Raw genomic sequence first — 20,599 nt, forward strand, 5'->3', positions numbered from 1 at the left:
ATGTAGTTGTATTCCATTCATTTTTGTTGCTATATAGTATTCCATTCTATGAATACCTCACAATTTAATTTTTATATGTCTATGCTTAATGGGTGCAACTTGATTGTTATCTTGGATGAAAAAAATACCACATGCATAGTTAAGATTTGGTTATACTTTTTTATGAAATTTATTGTCAAATTGGTTTCCATACAACACCCAGTGCTCATCCCAAAAAATGCAGTCTTCAATACCCATCACCCACCCTCCCCTCCCTCCCACCCCCCATCACCCCTCAGTTCTCAGTTTTTAAGAGTCTTTTATGCTTTGGCTCTCTCCCACTCTAACCTCGTTTTTTTTTTCCTTCCCCTCCCCCATGGGTTTCTGTTAAGTTTCTCAGGATCCACATAAGAGTGAAAACATATGGTATCTGTCTTTCTCTGTATGGCTTATTTCACTTAGCATAACACTTTCCAGTTCCATCCATGTTTCTACAAAGGGCCATATTTCATTCTTTCTCATTGCCACGTAGTACTCCATTGTGTATATAAACCACAATTTCTTTATCCATTCATCAGTTGATGGACATTTAGGCTCTTTCCATAATTTGGCTATTGTTGCGAGTGCTGCTATAAACATTGGGGTACAAGTGCCCCTATGCATCAGTACTCCTGTATCCCTTGGGTAAATTCCTAGCAGTGCTACTGCTGGGTCATAGGGTAGATGTATTTTTAATTTTTTGAGGAACCTCCACACTGTTTTCAGAGTGGCTGCACCAGTTTGCATTCCCACCAACAGTGCAAGAGGGTTCCCGTTTCTCCGTTGGTTACACTTTTCAATTAATGCACAATACATATTTTAGAAGGTTTGCTTGATACTGTATATTATCAAACATTTTTAAATGAAAAAAGTAGAGAATTTGGCAGAGGATGGTAGAAGGGCAGGAAGAAAAGGAACTAATGTTCTTATTACCACCATGTATTGGATGTCATGTCAAGAGTATTCTTGTTTTTAACTGTGGACAATACATATCACATAAAATTCTCCGCTTAACCATTTTCAAGTGTATAGTTCTGTAATGTTAAACGTATTCACATTGTTGGGAAACAGATCTCCAGAACTTTTTCATCTTGCAAAAGTAAAACTGTAAAATCATTAAACAACAACTCCCCTCTTTTCTCTTCCCCCAGCCCCTGGTAACCACCACTGTCTGGTTCTATAAATTTGACTACTCTAGGTACCTCATGTAAGTGGTGCACACAGTAATCATACAGTATTTTCATTTAGTGACTTATTTGACTCTGCTTTTTTCAACTAGCATAATGTCATCAAGGTTCATTCATGTTGTAGCCTGTGTCAGAATTTCCTTCCATTTTAAAGGTAAATAATATTCCATTGTATGTTTATAACCACATTTTGTTTATCCATTTATCTGTTAGTGGACATTTGAACTGGTTCCACCTCATGGCTATGCTGCTATGAACATGGGTGTGCAAATATCTCTTCAACACCCTGTTTTCAAGTCTCTTGGATATATGCCTAGAAGTGGGATTTCTATATCATATGTTAGTTCTACTAATAATTTTTTTAAGAATCTGCATAGTGTTTTCCATAGCAGTTGCAATATTTTACCAAGAGTGAATAAGTGTTCCAATTTTTCCACATTCCTGCCAACACGTTTTGAAAGAAAGCCATCCTAATGGGTGTATATATGGTAAGAATTTACATGTGATCTTTTTTTTTTAATGCTTAGCAAACCTGTTGCAAAATATAAGTATCAATTTTACAGCAATGAAATCTTGACACACACACACACACACACACACACACACAAATTCCTTAAGAGACAAAGCCAGAATTCTAGTCCAGGTGCTCTTGAATTTGACAATGGACTTTTTATCCTCAAAGTTTCACATAATCACAAAACCAATTAAGGTTTTTGGTCTAAGCTACAAGATTTACAAGACATTAGGGAGGGGCTCTACATGATTGCCTAACTTTATTTTATTTTGTTTTTTAGTTGTTTTTTTTTTTATGTTTATTTATCTTTGAGAGAGAGACAGAGTGTGAGCAGGGGAGGGGCAGAAAGAGAGGGAGACACAGGATCTGAAGCAGGCTCCTGGCTCTGAGCTGTCAGCACAGAGCCTGACGCGGCGGGGCTCCATCCCATGAACTGTAAGATCATGACCTGAGCCGAAGTCAGATGCTTAACCAACTGAGCCACCCAGCCACCCCTATTTTATTTTATTTTTTAATGTTTATTTATTTTTGAAAGAGAGATACAGAGCGTGAGTGAGGGAAGGGCAGAGAGAGAGGGAGACACAGAATTGGAAGCATTTTCCAGGCTCTGAGCTGTCAGTACAGAGCCTGATGTGGGACTTGAACGCACAAACTGAGTGATCATGACCTGATCCAAAGTCAGACGCTTAACTGACTGAGCCGCCCAGGCACCCCAATGACTGGCTAACTTTAAATATGAATAAGACTTGTTCATTTTAGCCACTCTGACTGGCGTGAGGTGATATCTGAGTGTGGTTTTGATTTGTATTTCCCTGATGAGGAGCGACGTTGAGCATCTTTTCATGTGCTTGTTGGCCATCTGGATGTCTTCTTTAGAGAAGTGTCTATTCATGTTTTCTTCCCATTTATTCACTGGGTTATTTGTTTTTCATGTGTGGAGTTTGGTGAGTTCTTTATAGATTCTGGATATTAGCCCTTTGTCCGATATGTCATTTGCAAATCTCTTTTTCCATTCTGTCAGTTGCCTTTTAGTTTTGTTGATTGTTTCCTTTGCAGTGCAGAAGCTTTTTATCTTGATGAGGTCCCAATAGTTCATTTTTGCTTTTAATTCCCTTGCCTTTGGAGATGGGTCAAGTAAGAAATTGCTGCGGCTGAGGTCAGAGAGGTTTTCTCCTGCTTTCTCCTCTAGGGTTTTGATGGTTTACTGTGTCACATTCAGGTCCTTATCCATTTTGAGTTTATTTTTGTGAATGGTGTAAGAAAGTGGTCTAGTTTCATTCTTCTGCATGTTGCTGTCCAGTCTCCCAGCACCATTTACCCAAGGGATACAGGAGTGCTGATGCACAGGGGCACTTGTACCCCAATGTTTATAGCAGCACTCTCAACAATAGCCAAATTATGGAAAGAGCCTAACTGTCCATCAACTGATGAATGGATAAAGAAATTGTGGTTTATATACACAATGGAATACTACTTGGCAATGAGAAAGAATGAAATATGGCCTTTTGTAGCAACGTGGATGGAACTGGAAAGTGTTATGCTAAGTGAAATAAGTCATACAGAGAAAGACAAATACCATATGCTTTTACTCTTATGTGGCTCCTGAGAAACTTAACAGAAGACCATGGGGGAGGGGAAGGAAAAAAAAGTTAGAGAGGGAGGGAGCCAAACCATAAGAGACTCTTAAAAACTGAGAATAAACTGAGGGTTGATGGGGGGTGGGAGGGAGAGGAGGGTGGGTGATGGGCATTGAGGAGGGCACCTGTTGGGATGAGCACTGGGTGTTGTATGGAAACCAATTTGACAGTAAATTTCATATTAAAAATAAATAAATAAGTATGAATAAGAGCTCAAGGCTTAGAGTAGGGGTTCTCCAAGTATGGTCTTTAAGCCAGCAACATCAACATTACTGGGAACTTATTAAAAATAAATGTGAATTCTCAGGCCCTGCCCCAGACCTAGTCAATCAGAAACTCTGGAAGTGGGGACAGAAATCTTTTGAGTTTTTTTAAAAGTATAATTCACATACAATCTTACAGTAGTTTCAGGTATGCAACATAGTGATTCAATATTTATACACATTACAAAATAATCACCACAATAAGTCTAGCCACCATCTGTTACCATACAAAATTACTATAATTCTATCAACTTTCTTCTCTTTGATGTACTTTTACATCCCCGTGACTTCTTCACTTTATACCTGGAAGTTTGTACCTCTTAATCTCCTTCATCTATTTCATCCATTCTCCAACCACCCACCTGTCTGGCAACCACCAGTTTATTTTCTGTACTTTGGAGTATGTTTTCTGTGTTGTTTGTTCATTTGTTTCGTTTTCTAGATTCCACAGATCAGGGAAATCATACAGTATTTGTCTTTCTCTGTCTGACTTATTTCACTTAGCATAATACCCTCTAGGTCCATCCATGTTGTTGCAAATGGCAAGATTTCATTCTTTTGTATGGCTGAGTAATATTTCAGTGTGTGTGTGTGTGTGTGTGTGTGTGTGTGTGTGTGTGTATTATCTTCTTTATCCTTCATCTAATGATGGATACTTAGGTTTCTTCCATAGCTTGGCTGTTGTAAATAATGCTGCAATAAATATACTGGTGCATGTATCTCTTCAGATTAGTGTTTTTTCCTTAAATAAATACCCAGTAGTGGCATCAGTGTGGTATTTCTATTTTTACTTTTTTGAGGGACTCCATACTGTTTTCCATAGTGGCTGTGCCATTGTACACGTCCACCAACAGTGCACGAGAGTTCCCTTTTCCTCACATATTGATCTGTTGTAACTAGCCCTCCTGATGATACTGATGCACAATTGGGTTGGAGCACCACTGGGCTTAAATCATTAGACAAATATCTAAACTGCTGTCTAATAACCTTTCCACTTTTACAAACAGGAAACTTACATGTTGAGCACTTTGAGGTTTCCAGGGCAACCTGATACAATGAATCTGTGTTTTGTGCTTTATGCTCCACTTTTCAGAAAAGTGTTGGATTAGCCCAATTGTGATTATGCTGGAACAGTAGGTCCCCATCCAATTGGAGATTCAGCCAGACTCCAATTTATCAGAATTGCTTCTGAACAAATGGCCACCTGGGAGCACACATCCTAACCAGGAAGGTTACCCCAGGTCAGCATTTGTCTGTTATCTGCCAGGATTTGCATCCCCACCCTCATCCAAGTCCCCACTTTTTGTCTTACTTTTCAGTGGGGTCTAGAGTAAGCCTTGCAGTGAAGGCACTGAAATAGAAGGAGGCAGAAGTGGGAACAAACATGAGCCCGCCATTCCTCCCATCGCACCAGCAGCAGCCCTCACCCCTGGCCCCAGGCATCCCCACACAATCCCCTGGAGTCCTGTAAGGAAACAACAGAGATTCATAGATTACACTCCCCTCAGAAAAACTGGAGGAATCTGATTTTAGTTCTAGGATGAGAGTTGTGGTTTATGCCTGCTGTCTTGGCATATATTACAAATAAAATATTCCCCGAGTTATCCATGCTTAAACAATAAAATACACCCTACCAAAAATCTACTGTTATGTCTTAGGTAGGCTTTTGCCCTTCCCTAATGTTTTTAAGTGAAAAAACAAAAGATGTTTTGGAGGAATGGGAGAATGTGAGACTGTTCAGTGCAGCTGGAGGCCTTGAATGGGAATAAAGAAGACAAAGGAGTTAATTCGTGGGGCTCCTTGGAGAGAAGAAAAATGATGTCTGGAAGTAGGACCACAGTCTGTCAGTCCAATAGTTCAAGACCACTCTGAGACCTCACCTTCTGGAGCTTCCACCAGGTTTTCATCTATTCACCACCCCCCTTCCCCCACTCTGTCCTGTAAGATCCCCCTGACAGGTCAATGAAACTTAAGACTTAAGCTAAAGTCCCAGGTCCCAATATATTTAAGGCGCATTTAGCTCTATGGCTAAGAAAATGGGGCCTATGCTGCTTTGTAAAGAAATCTTTAAAAAGTATTCAAATCCGTATTAAGGTGTTCTAGAAACTCAAGCCTACAAATCACATTTAAACTGAAAATACTTGTCATCTGAAGTTATCTCCTACACACAATATGTTCCAGTAATTTAACATCCCTGAAAAATATTTTACCTGCACATCCACTCTTAGCAAGGATGCGAGAACAAAAGCAGGCTTCCCCTGCACTCTTCCAGCATGCACATCAGTGCACTCTGACGATTGCAAGGCTGACTTAAATGATCACATAAACCCGCAGTGATATGCAAGAATTTGGATGCTTGCCCGTGCCATACTGAATCATGACTGTTTTCACTCCTCATCCTAAGACATGCCAATGTTATCTTACAATATCTGACATTTGGTTTGCCTTAACCATTAACTCTGTGATAAAAGTTGATCAATAGTCAGCCTCATTTTCCCTACTTCCTGCCCCGATCAATATACATGTCTCCTTTAACGAAAGGAGAATGCACACAGAAGTTGATCCTATGGTTTTAACTTACCTCAACCTGAAAGAAAGAACCAATCACCCACTTCGATGCCATTGATTTTGTTTCTTTGTGCCCCTGTGAATAAATAAATTACAGTGCTTCCACTTTCTAAGTAAACTTTTTATCATTGATTAGTCCTCAGGGTCTAATTGACTTACATTTACTAAAAGACCCAATATATTGATTTTCAGAATGTGTAAACTACAAGACCAGAAAATGGTGTACATGTGTAAACTTTTATTAAGTATACAGACAATTAAATTATATATTCATTCCAATGTTACAAGTCCCTAAAGGAGCTCCCAGGTTCAGATCTCTAAAACAGAAACATGAAACAGAAACATGAAAACACCACTAATTATATTTATGTTTTTAATACAATTTTTAAAAATATGTTCCATAGACTTTAGCTGGGATTGTTTATAAAAACAGCTATTTTTATAGGAACTCCTGATGCTGTGACTTTAACTCACCTTCAACAGCAGTGCAAGCATTTCCTGTCCAGTCACAGTGTGGTTTATGCTTACCTCCCAAAACTTACTCTGCTGGTCTGGCATTGGACGTCCTACCCCACTCCAATCCTAAATGAAAACCAGAGAGAGAAAGCTACTTTGCCTGGCACTTTCAAGGCAAGAAAATTAGTGAATGAAATGGGCCTTTAGTGTTTATGTTTACAATTCTTTCCCCTCCCTTCCAAAATTGAAAGACTAACCCAAAACTTTTACTTTTTCAGTAGCAACAAGTCTTAATGTTTATTAATATGCTACCAATATGATAATAAAATAATCAGGAAAAATGAAATAGAGTGGACATATTTATCAAACATGCTCAGAAATGCTTCTTGTTCAAAATGTATGCTTGAATACCTAAGCTTACTTCCTTCTATTAGAAAGGGGAATAAATTTTAAATTTATAAAAAGTAACTAACTGCCCTTTAAGTGATATTAGGTACACAGTTACCTATAGATGTTAGCCCAGTCTTATTTTTCTAACTCTTGAAACTGGAATTTAGCTGGTTGTGAACTTGGGAAAGTTAACATTGCATTATGATAATGACTAGTAAGCAAGGGGTCTTTATTTTAGTTTACTTAAAAAAATAGCTTAACCATCCAAAGGGAGGAAAAGAGCATGTTAATGTGCTTTATACACTACATAGGATTATGGTATGGCTTAGGGTAGTGCTTTTCATACTTTAGCAAACATAAGAATGACCCGAAATGGTTTTAAAATGCAAGTTCATGGCTTCTTTCCCCAGAGATTCTAAGCCAGTAAATTAAGATGGAGCTCCAGAATACGCAGCTGTAACACCCGATCTCACCCTCAGGTCACTGCTATAAAATTACAATTCAGAGGGGTACCTGGGTGGTTCAGTCTGACTTTGGCTCAGGTCATGATCTCACAGTTCGTGGGTTCAAGCCCCGCGTCAGGCTCTGTACTGACAGCCCAGAGTCTGGAGCATGCTTCCGATTCCGATTTTCCCTCTCTCTTTGTCTCTCTCCCGCTCTCTCACTCTCTCTATCTCAAAAATAAACATTAAAATTTTGTTTTAATTACAATTCAGACCATTCTTTGAGGAACACCAATTTAAGATGACAAATGCAGGTTTTATTGCATCTGAAACCATAGAAGCATCAGATAAAATGCCAATCTTAGACCATCCTTCAGATAGTTTATATTACTTGACAAGAGTAATAGGTAGGCAAGCCTTTAAAGGACTGCTAATAAGTTAAGGTTTATTCATTCCAAGCACTACTTTTCTCATCTTGGTCATTAAGATTTGGCCCGTTGCTTTTAGATTTTGTTAATGTTTAAAGGTGATGTGGACTTGAGATTATTTTTTAACTTTCAGTTGATTTTTACTATCTTTAAAGTTGCCATTTAATATTGTCTTATCTTAAAATACAAAGGAATCACAGGTATTTATTAACTGTTTCTCTTTGATTTCCAGGGAAGACGAGGAAAAACAGGTCCTCCAGGAAAACCAGGCCCCCCAGGACCGCCCGTGAGTAAACAGTAGGATGACTGTTCCTTAGGAGAGCCCTTATTTATCTGCGGGTTATTTTACTCCCCTGTAGCCAATTTCTATCTTTCTACTGTTTAAAATGGTTATCCTCCTTACACCTCCCACCACCACACAAAGCATGAGGTAAGGAAGGCTAGTAACTGTACACCCTACTTCTTTTTTACATGGACAGGAACAATTGTACTGCGTGCATGAGCACCCTAAGGCAAGTCTTCAAGTAGATGAATCCTGATTGGAATCTACCTACCTCCATCCCCTCAATTTCTTAACATCCAGGCTGGTAGTAACTTAGATATCTGGGGAAGCATGTCCTCTTTTCTTGATACAGCTGTTTTATTAGTAGAATTTTGTGGAACGCTGTTGCAGAAGAAAGCTATAAAGATCTTCAAGCCAATTAGCGGATATTTTTCTTTATCACAAACCTCTAGAAATTGTATTCCATTCCTTGTGGTTCTGCCAACTCTTCAACCCATTACAGTCTGATTTGTGTCCAAGCTACTCCATGGACACTCTCTATAGTCACCAATAATCTCTGAAGCATGAGATTCCCTGGGCGCTTACCAGACTTCATCTTATTTCACTACTATACAGGAATTTACACTTGTGACTGTTGTCTTCTTGTAACTCCCGTTCTCTTGGTTTAGTGATGTTGATTTTTTTTCTCCTACCTTTCAGGCCTTCCTCTTTTGTCTCCTTCATTAACTATGTACCCTCCTCTCCTATCTGTATGTTGCATGTGTTAAAGATTTCCAGTTTTTTATTTCAACCCAGACATTCCTCTTGAGTTCCAGGCTCATACATTCCAACCTGCTCGGTATCTCCACTTGGAGGTCTCCTATGTATTACAAAAGTAGCGTGTCCCAAACTAAACTCTAGAAATTTTTTTTTCCTTTCTCTCTCATCCTCCATATCCAAATCATGTCAATTCTGTATACCAGTAGCTCATGAATCCATTTCCTCTTCTCTTTCCTCATTGCCACTGCCTTAGTTTAGGCCCCCGTCAGTTTGTATGTGTATTTTTGTAACCATCTCAGAGTGGGGGCTCTTTGCCTCTACCTTCTACAAGTGGAGTAATATTGGTAAATGAGGAGTCATACTATGTAACTCTTTGGCTTGAAATTCTAACAGCTTCTTTCTCCTTCTAGATAGATTCTGCATCTTCTGCATATCATTCTGGGTCCTTCTTAGTTTGCCCTTTACCTCTCTTTGCCTGTCCCCCTATGCCTTTCCTTCATTTTAATCACTGTGTAATCTTTCCTTACTATCTCACAAATGCCATCCTTTGTGCAGGTTCTCCTGGAGGCTTAAGTAAGATTCCCTCTGTCTTCATGACTCATGTCAACATCAGCTTTCCTTCATGGCCTTTGTCAGTGCTCTCATTATGTGAAGCGTCCTTTCCACAATCCTTGTAAACTTATACCTTCTGCCCTCATGTAGAACATGGCACATTGCTTCCTACTGTTGTTTTCTTTGTCTGTCTGCCTGCTGCACTGCAGGTTTTTTGAACTTCTATTTTATCACCACTGCCTAGCACAGTTTCTGTCATGTAGCATGTGATTATTAATTATTTAATGAATGAGTAAACAAATAGGTATATTTTGTAGGTAAGAAAAAAACCCAGGATGGAAGTGGCTTTTTAAGGACCAGAACCACCCTTCACCACCACTAAAGGGCTCCAGACCTAGCACCTTAGGAATTTCCTAGGATGTGGTCATGTGCCAAAAAATGAACATGATTGCTGTCTTGTCATTGATTTCATTTTGTTCACTTTAGCCATTCAAGTGAATTGTTCTATAAGCAATATACTAGTGTTGCTGATTATAAAAGCAAGTTGGAAGGGTGGGGAATGGGAAGAGGCATAAATTGGGAGCCTGCAATCCATCCTTTAAAGGAATTAGCTTTGTTGATTTATATTCCAAATTTTCTGGCAAAACAGAGAACGCATTGTGAGATTTGCAATAATTGTTTTGTGCTATGAAGAAGAAAAGCTGGTGAATGCTAACAGGCAAGATTAGACCTTCATGTAGCTTTGTCAACATATGATACTGCTTTTAAAACGGGATAATTGTTGTCTCAAAGAAGGAATTTGAATGATGAAGGCTTTTGTGACAAGCCTGCCAACTGTCTAGGAAGGAAGATTACCCCAAGTCATGGAATGAGTTCTCAACTACAGATCAACCAAGTTTACTAAGGAATTTAGAAGATTAAGAAATATGTGACTTTTGAGAGAATTTTTAATATTCAATTTCACCAGGTTTAGTTTATTGCCAGAGTGGGGAAGAGAGGTACTTCTTTTATTTCAAGTTTTGGATTTAGAATTTAAACTCAGCTATGAGTCTGATACAGTGTTTGTTAAATCCTGAGTACACAGCTATTTAAAAGAAAAGTAGCTCATTATCTTTTGTAATATAACAAAATACTGATTATTATAAAATACTGCAATATACCAAGTACAAAAATAAAGAGGAAATCTATGTAAAAAAGAAAAGGTTTTTATTTATAGATCAGCTTTTGTTTTAAAAGAAAAAGTATAACATGGCTCATTTTCTGTTTAAGAAAGGTGGTTTTTGGAAATTCTCTGTCTATTTCATTCTGGGATAACTCCTCCAGTTGACTAGAATATCTTTTCTCTAATGCAAGTATTATCAAAACCTTACTTTGGGGTACAGTTTGTTTCACCTTTTGGATTTTTTGGAGTTGTTCAGATGGTAGGTTGAATGCGTAACCTGCACACCAGCACGCTGCGGAAACTCTCGTAAGGCACCTACTCACACTTCCAGGACTTAGCCAAGGGCAGCATTGAATAGGAAGGTAAAATAATAGGATTCCGACATCTTTCAATGCTACCTTCATAGCATAGAGCAGATTTCAGCAAGAGGGCTGTTGTTTCCCAAGTGGTTAGAAATGAACAGAGTTCTTCAAAAGCAGTCCTTTCAAGATTATATTAATTCATATCTTAAGAAAATGAGCTTACGAAAAAAGCACCCTGCCCCTAATTTTCATTGTTTCACAAATTCACAAACATTTATTTAAGGCCTCCCATGTACCCAGTACTCTGTTCAGAGCTGGGCTTGCAAATAGCAATAATTGTCCTTGCCTTCTGGGGATTCAAGTTTAGTTTACAGAAATGTGAACAAAGGGAAAGAATTAGAAAAGATAATGGTGGAGATGGTTTCCTTCAGGAATTGACAACTGGAGCATAAAAATCGGGCCTTAAAAAAAGAAGGAATTCCTGCCAGTTACGACATGAATGAACTTGAAGGACATTATGCTAAGTGAAATAAGCCAGTCACAGAAGGACAAAGACTGCATGATTCCACTTATATAACAGACTTAAAATGACCAAACTCAGAGAAGCAGAGAACACAACAGTGGTTGCCGGGGGCTGGGGGAAATGAGAGTTGTTATTCAATGGGTATAAAGTTTCAGATTTGCAAGATGAATAAGTTCTAGAGATCTGCTGTACAGCATCATGCCTGTAGAGTATTGCGCACAGTATTGTACATTGAGAAGTTTGTCAAGAGCGTAGATCTCATGGTCGGTGTTCTTAACCACAAAACAACAACAACAACAACAACAACAAAAACTACCTAAGGGACACAAGGAAACTCTGGGAAGTGTTGATATATTGATTACCTCAATTGTGGTGATAGTATCACAGGTGTTTTCATTTGTCCAAACTCATTAAATTGTACACATTAACTATGTTCAGTTCTTTTATATTCATTATACCTCAATAAAACTGTTGAAAAAAGAGATGAAAAGGAATTGTCCAGTAAAACAAATAGAGGGGAAGGAGAGCGCAAACTGAGTATTGCTGAAAGAGGAAATCAGCCTGAGCAAAAGCACAGAGCACTACAGCTCTGGGCAGCGAGGCAAGGCAGGCAGCCCACACGCTTCTGAGACCCAGTGCACTAGGCCAGCACTGGCAAGTCAGGCCCTGGCAGGGTCCTGGTGAACCTCACATGAAGCTATGAAAATTCGTGAAGACTTCTAAGTGGGGAATCCCGTGGCCAGATTTCATTGATAAGGTCCCTTCCGAGGTGTCATGGTGGGCTTGGGTTGTTGAGAGGACACAGGATTCACTGTGGCTATCATAGTATTTACTGTTTTTAAATTATCAGCAGAGTATTTTTTTAAATCTCTGTTAGAATGCCCCATGGAGCTATTTGTTTTTTATTACAAGTTATATATAGCTTGAGAGATGTCCCCATTTATTTATGGACATATTTAGATCAAGATGTTGTTGCTTTTCATTTATTTGTCTTTAACAGCATTGTACCCTATGTGAAATGAGCCCTACTTCACAGCAGGAAGGAAGGTAATAAGAGAAACAAGGAAAGGTTGGTCAAGACTAAAATCTTTCTAATTGAGATTGGGAGATGGTGTATGACTCACCCTAGTGGCTTGAACGTGAGGTTCCTAAAGCACACGTTAGAATTTCTCATGACAATATGAAATATTTTTAAAATATTAATTTTATCTCTCTTATCAACAATAATCAAACACTATGTAATATCCCTCAAGTGAGTGCATAGTATGTAATTTTAGCATATATGTTGGAGCAATTAGCCTTTAGAAAAGTTAGGCAGGAAAAACTATTCTGCTCAGTGTGATTGTCTAAAAAGAACCATGGAGGCATGGATCCTTTGATAACAAGCATACTTTGCTCAGTTTCTTCAAGAAAATGTTTTTCCCTTCGGGGTTTTAGAGATGTTCCCGAAATCAAAGATAATGTTGGTATTTAAAGGAATGTCAATGAAGATTTAAAAAAATAGAACTGAGAGAAATCTCTAATGGCTCGAAGCAACTCAAATAATTAAAACATTTAACCAATCCTTCTACTTGCAATTTTTTGTTCTGAAGCCAAATTTGTATTTTCTCACTTTCTTAAGAAGCATTTGTACCAAAAAGATAAGTTGTTTGCAAAGAATAATTTCCCACAACTTTCCATTTAGCATATAAAGGACAATTTCCCCCTCGGAGAGTGTATTTCCTAGGGAGAAAAAATGTAATAATGGAATATTTACTAAAAGTAGACCTATTGAACTACTGTTATTAAATTGTGTTTATGAATTGGTGTTTCATCAAAGTCATATATATTGCTCCAATTTAGTTCCCCATATTTAAAGTAATTTTTACTCTCTTTGGGGAAGATTTAGTTGAAATTTACACACATGTAATCTGCGTATAATAAGATTATTCTTAATAAAAATGCTTGTCATTGAGGAGCAACTAAACTGGATAACAGAGCTAGCCACAAGATGAACATATTTTTTGTAAAATATTAGTCCAATTTCCTGTTAACAGGCAGAGCCGATCTTACCTATGCAAAGGAAAAAGTTCTCAAATTCCCACAAGTAACTTCCACCATCTTGTTTTCAATGACTACTCTTCATTGGAGGCAAACCATTAAGTAAAGATGTCTTGGATTGATAATACCTGCAAATACACTATGCTTGAGAGCAGTTTTTCAGAGAAGAAGCATGAGAGCATTAAGTATCTCCCGGAGAAGGAAATAACACTAACTCCTGAGGAAACAGGTTCAAAAGAGAGGGATGTATCAGGAGAGTTTATTATAGCACTTGCTCTGCAGTAAGTACCCCATTGCCAATGCCTTATGTAATCCTCGCAACTATGGTGAGATGCAGAAACTATCCCATTTTATAATAGGATAAAGGATGCTTAGAAATATCCAGTAATGTGCCCAAGATCACACAAGCCTAAGTTGGGGAGCCAGAAGTGAAACCCAGGAGCTGTTCTCTAAACCCACCTTTATTTTACTAGATCACAGGTGTGAAAGACAAGCTTCTAGTTTACAATTTGATTAGGATCAGCCTTACTTAAACATTATACACAGAACATGGTTTGATTTTCTTATGGTAATTCACAGCACTGCAGTGCCTCAGGACAGCAGGATAGTGTAAGAAGATAGTGAGGAACCCAGCCCTTCACACTAGTGTCCTCAGGCAATTCACTTAACATTTCCTTGTCTCAGTTTCCTTTTCTGTAAATTTGAAATGATTGCACCTGCCTCATCAACTTCTCGCAGCTGCTGGGAGAAAGAAAAGCAGTGCCATGTATGTGAAGATCTTTCTTGTAAATGAAAAGCTCTAGCTATGTAACTGAGATACATTCCTATTATTCTGACCATCCATTCACACATATAGTATTGTAGACAGCAGAGATTATCTTGGATCTATAATTGAACCAACACATTTTTCCTTTTTACAAATTTCCCAAAATCCAGTTAACAAAAATGTGAATTTCTTTCATTGACTTGCTAAAGTGAAATATCAGTGCTCTACATACATATGGAATGCTTATTCTGTATATGTAAATCTACTCATGAAGAGATAGATATGAAAGTTACTCAGAGTCAGGTAATAATAACAACAGGGTCTAAGTATTCAGTGGTGTTTTTTCCCCTCTGATTTACAGCCTCTTCCTTGCTTGTGGGACTAGTTCATCCATGATCTGAGCTGTTGCATTTTATGAGTCGTGATGTTCTCTAAGTCTCAATTACTATCCTTCACACTCTAATAAAAATTTCTCTTATTCTTTAAAGCAAGTTATCTGCGTAGCATAAGCAATGGAAAATAGTGGCCTGTGTTATGATAATGAGACTTGGAAAGTCGCAAGACTTGAAATGCCTTCATTTATTCAAAGTATTCTGGTTTTTAGTTCCTTTAGAAAAGAGAGGAAAGCAGCTGGAAATGAGGCGGAGCAGGAGGGAAAGCAGGAGAATTTAACTAATGAGCCATTAAAGGAAGTATGTATTAGCCCACCCATTTGACATTAACTTTGCTTCTCATTCATCATCACTGTAAAAGTGTTTATTAAAAACCACATTAATTTTAAAATGTGTTATTATTTCTTTCTGTTACAGGCAGGGCTCTTCATTCCCTTTCTTTTTTTTTCTGGCATTGTTTTTGTGCATTGTTTCATTATTGCAGTATGAGAATTGAGCAGTGGGCTCAAATGTGTCACATTTCAGTGCATAGCAATTTATGTTGAAAACAGAAATTCAGGGAATTTGTAACGTGGGGCAGCAGCTCCCTCTACTGTTTCCACTGGAAAAACTGTAAGCAAAGAAAGGCACTTCATAGCTCTTAAAGGATGTCCAAGCTATGGAATTTTTTGTTTGAGGCTTTAATATAAAGCTACATAATTTTCAAAATTATTTTAAGATATTTTTTTGCAATTCATGCTTATCCTATACTTTAAATACAAATGCTATTTTGTCCACCGTCACTTTCAATATGAACTTGACACTCCTGAGGTGAAAACCCTTAGCTCATGGATACCTAAAATGTCCATCTGTTGTAAAATGCTGATAAAACTCTACAGTGATCATTTTGTGGGAGCTGACTCCAATGAAATTCATGCTTCTTTTCTAAAACAACAATATGATTTAAAACAAATACAACCCATGTTGTTTCTGTTTTAGTTTTAACTTCAGTGTAGAAGAACTTCTTTTACCTTGAAAGCATGGGTCATTGCACGGTTTGAAAGTTATGATTATACTGCCTTGTACAGAGTTAGAAGGGTAAATTAGGGTGTAATATTGAATTCATTTACTCAACAAATACTTACTGATCATCTATCACATGTGAGTCACTATTATAAACATTGAGCATACAGTAGTTTAAAAAAAATACATAGTGGGGTGCCTGGGTGGCTCAGTTGGTTAAGCATCCGACTTCAGCTCAGGTCATGATCTTGTAGTTCATGAGTTTGAGTCCCACATCCGGCTCTGTGCTGACAGCTCAGAGCCTGGACACAGAGCCTGGAGCCTCCTTCGGATTCTGTCCCCACTCTCTGCCCCTCCCCCGCTCGCGCCTTGTCTGTCTCTCTCTCAAAAATAAATAAACATTTAAAAAAAATTTTTTAAATAAAAAATACATAGCAACAAACTAACAAGCTGCAGACAAGCTCTCCCTTCAGTAACTTACACTCTGTTGTGTGTTGGGGGTAGTTATGGTTAATAAGCAAGTCAACAGATAGACAAAAACATTTCAGTTTAGCATGAGGTGATACAGGGGAACAAACTGGGCAATATGAGAGTGATTGGGGAGAAAGTTGTTACTCTAGTTAAAATGGTCAAGATGGCATCTCTGAGCATTTAGATGATGTTACTTGAGAAGAAGCATCCCATTTGAGGGTCAGAGCAAGAGCTATCCAACTAGAAAGATCAGGAATTCAAACGTGGGAAAGAGCTTGATGTATTTAATAAACATAAAGGAACTAAGAGAAAAATAGTGCCAGAAAAGGTTTTGGAGCTGAATGGCTTTTAACATGTAGGGCCTTATGAGGGTGGAAGCAGGTGTGTGGGATGGGGGTGGTAATGAGTGGCAAGGAAAATAGCCAGTCACATCTCACTTTTGTAAGTCTTGGGATGGCATTTTTATCTGAGGTGATTAGATTTTTTTTGGGATCTGATAAAATTACTTTTTCTACTGATAATTCTAGAGGTAACATCATTTTTAGCACATCATTTTTAGTCTTTGCATAGCCTGGGAATAGAGTTGTTTGCTGAGAGAAAACAAGAAAACTGACCAACTTCACATTAGCCCATTTAATTTCAGTCTTGCCTGAATCCAGTAGATACCATGTCTTTCATTAAAGATGGAGACTCTCTTCACATTTAAGTCAGTCTTTCTTTTTCTCCACAACTAGACCTGATGCTTCTTTTGTGCTACCTTTTGGGTTGGGTCAGATGAGTAATCACAGCAATGAAAATATATGCCCTCAAAACACCATGGTCCTAATGGCTTTCTGCACCTGTACCCCATTATCCATCACTACCCCCAATTTTTAAATCTTCCATCTCCAACTTTGCCAACTGTGTCCCAAGAACTCAAAGTACAAAGTTATTGTTTCCAGCATATAGCAAGGTGTACCTCTAAAACATATTAGTACCCCAAATTCTGGACTACCGAATAAAGTGGGTGACAAGAACTGTCTGATTTAAAACATTTAATTTCTGGTTAAAACACCCTATATGTGACTATGTACATTTTGAGGCTCATCATGTCTAAATGGGAATCCAGTTCATATTCTTAACATCCCTTTAAAAAACCTTGAACTGATCAGGGTTTTATCATATGTCTCAGTTTTCCTTTCAGCAAAGAACCTAAGTCTCTTTGGTCTATTAAATGGCTAAAGGCCATGTACTATAATGATAATCTCTTCAGAGAAAATGAACCTAACCATTTATTTGAGTCAATGGGAATAGTAATTTCACTTCTTAATAAAAATAAGATGACTTCCTCAGATTTAAAAATAAAGACACATAAGACTTATAAAATAGAGACAGACATGGCCAGTTAATCATTTTCATTACCACTTGTCCCCCACTGGGGTCATGGTCCCAGACAAAACAGCTGTTGCCACATTGCTAAAATTCCAGTATCACCTTGTGTGGCCACAGATTACATAGACTTGCATGTGAGGCAGCTGGGGGTTTCAGGTTGAGAATTTGAAAACTAGCACTTGGGCTCAATTGCACAATTACTTCTCTTTTTCTGTCCATATGAACAGCAGCAATAGGACAGTATTAGCCACTTTCTGACTTCCTAAGTTTTTTTGCTAATGACACCTACACACTGGAGGAAAAGGATTTTACCTTCTTATAGCCACTGACTTCTCTCGTCTTGGATCATGTTATTGAACCAACTATTAAGACTTCTGAATTGACAGGCATTATGTATTGCAATGATGGGACAAAATATGTGATATCCTTGATATATGGTCACTAAACTGGTTATTAGGTGGGCCAGTACATAGATTAAGCACCATTTCTTTGTGGTAGATAAACGCTAAGGTTTTAATAAATCTGATTGTCCGTTGAGAGAGATTCAGAATGGGAGACTTGTTTCCTGAATAATCTTACAGTTTGTATTTGATGATATCATTTCCAAAATCATCTCTGTAAAGTATTTAATTTTACCACTGTATGACTCTGTGAGGTAGGCAAGAAAAGATTATCTCCATTTTAACCATAAGAAAACTCTAGGCCTTGAGAAATAGGGGCTTACCTAACTCCATGCAGTCAGTTTTCTCTGCACAGCTACTACTAGTAGAAAACTGTTTGGATCAAAAGTGATTAGAGAAGCAACAAATTTTCATTATTTATCTGGGGGATCTGAAACATGGAAGGAAATATTATAGAAAATTAGACTTGAAGGGCCTTCAGCTATATCTGTAATTTCATTAAAAAGTAAAAAGATCTGAAGCAAATACAGCAAATGGTTAGAATCTAACAACATTGGATTGTGGATTCATGTTATTTTCTATACTTTTCAGCATGCTTGAAATATCCCAAATTTATTTTAGGAAACAGAAAAAACATCCTACGGGCTAGGTTAATGTCAGGGTAATATCACCAATAACTTCCCTGGCATAAAGTGTCAGCATCTTCTCTTTTGCCTGAAATCCTTTGGAGGGGCTGTTTTAAAAATAAAATCATTAAGTATTTTTTTCTAGAATTTAACTGAATGTACCCTTTGTAACCATGGTATTCAGTTAAGCCAAAAATCATCATTTGCAGATTTATCATTACTACAACCTATAGATCAGAGAGAATCCTTGATGTCACACATTCGAGTTGAAATTGGAGACTATAATCACACCAAAATGGAACCTACAGATTGTTCATTTTGCTTTTTGCCAGACTGTCCAGAATGTCCCCAACTATTCGGATTTTGCACGAGCTCTCGGCCGCTGTGTAACTTGGCAGTGTATAAGCCAGTGCCATCAGCCTGGTTATCTTAAGTCCCAAGCAGTTTGCCTGGAAATCACATTTTCTCTGCACAGGAAGTGTTGTCATTCTACCAGCATTTTTAAAGAGAGTAAATGTTATCACTTTATTACAGTAAACGAAAGCTCAAAGCATTGATAGGTGCAGGCTGTGTAAGCCAGATTCCCTTCTGGTTTAGGGGCTTATGGGGAGATTCCCGAGGTCACACAAGGGGGTGGAGGCACAACTTGTTCTCCAAGTATGGTTTTTGTTGGTGGTGAGCTTTGGGGGACGCCACTGGATATAAGTAATTTGTTTCACACACCTCCATTCTTACTAGTTTTCATACCCCTGTGGTTTTTATCACCTTGTGCTGGGTCAGTGATGTTGTTCCTGTGGGTGGCAAGCCACTCTCAAGATTCCTGCTGCTCCTGATATTGCAGGGAGCTGACAAATGATATTTTTCCTTTTGCAGGACATACTGCAGAGAGATGAGTATGAAACATTTTATGGATGGATAAGCAGAATAGCAGTGTTAGGGGAGGAATCATTATTTTTCTAACCATTATGCTACAGAAATCAGTCAAAAATGTCCCAGATTATCAACAATGCAGCGGGTTTTATACCAATTAGATTGATTTGTTTCACTGTATCAGGAAAAATAAGCTCCTTGGAAAACGATTTTTGTCTCCCTTGGAAAATAAAGTGTTAAAAACTTATGAGCTTCATAGCATAATTTAGAAAATCTGCTTTTATGAAATGGGTTAATTATACCCATTGAGCGCATTCACTGTCACAGTCTCACCCTCCCACTCTTGTTCCAAAATGACAAGTAAAACCAGGGACTGTGCAGTTTTGGAAAACAATCAGGTCACATATTGAGTATTTTGCTTATTCATACAACCATAAACTGCCTATGCTTGAGTTCCCTCAATTACACAGCTCAGTATGCAGGCCAGAAGAGACAAGCCCAGCTCAAGTGAGCACTTCCTGGAATACACAGAGGAATGAGTTTGAAAAATGTCCAAAGTGGCAGATGTGAAAAATTCCCATTCAAGATCCAGAAGCTGCTTTTGCTGCAATTCCTCACCTGTTATTTGCACTGTGTCTGAACTTCTGAACCAGGGATGCTGGCAATATCTTGGATTGAGACACTTAAAAGCTATTGATCTTTCAAAGTATGGTGCAGGTATATGCCACTGTGGTGGGGGAAACTGGCTGAGGCAAGAGAAGATCATGGATCACAGTGTTGCTCAGAATTTCCAGAGATTCACCAAGAATGAATGTGTGGCTGCTGGCTTCTAACAGAAGTGTTACTTTTGTTAGAGGATGTCCCCAAAAGATGTCCTTGATGAAGTGAATTGTTGTGTCACTTAAATCCTTTAGATTTCGAGAATGCTAATACACAGATTTCTCTTCCACAACAAATACAATAGCGCTATTGTAGTTTTATTTGAAGGGTATTTCATTTTCTCTACTAAGTGTGACAACTTTCCATGACTGTTCTTCAGTGCAATTTCACGCTCATAAGAATTTCAGCCTCCCAAGCAGTATTACTCTCCTGGTTGGTCTTTTTCCACTAATTACAATCATTTTTTTATTTTCCTTTTCTTCTATCATCTCATAAATACTAGGACTCTTTACCCC

At 38.1% G+C, this 20,599-nt stretch overlaps 1 protein-coding gene across 1 annotated transcript in view; it reads left to right on the forward strand.

The window, feature by feature from the left end:
- COL19A1 (collagen type XIX alpha 1 chain) overlaps positions 1–20,599 on the forward strand; it is a 346,821-nt gene that overhangs the window by 231,083 nt on the left and 95,139 nt on the right. Inside the window, exon 17 of the mRNA XM_043591732.1 lies at positions 8,137–8,190. Within this exon, the coding sequence (XP_043447667.1) occupies positions 8,137–8,190 (54 nt within the window). The remainder of the gene's footprint in view (positions 1–8,136; positions 8,191–20,599) is intronic.

The sequence above is a fragment of the Prionailurus bengalensis genome, chromosome B2, assembly GCF_016509475.1.
Source record: "Prionailurus bengalensis isolate Pbe53 chromosome B2, Fcat_Pben_1.1_paternal_pri, whole genome shotgun sequence".
Lineage (NCBI taxonomy): Eukaryota > Metazoa > Chordata > Mammalia > Carnivora > Felidae > Prionailurus > Prionailurus bengalensis.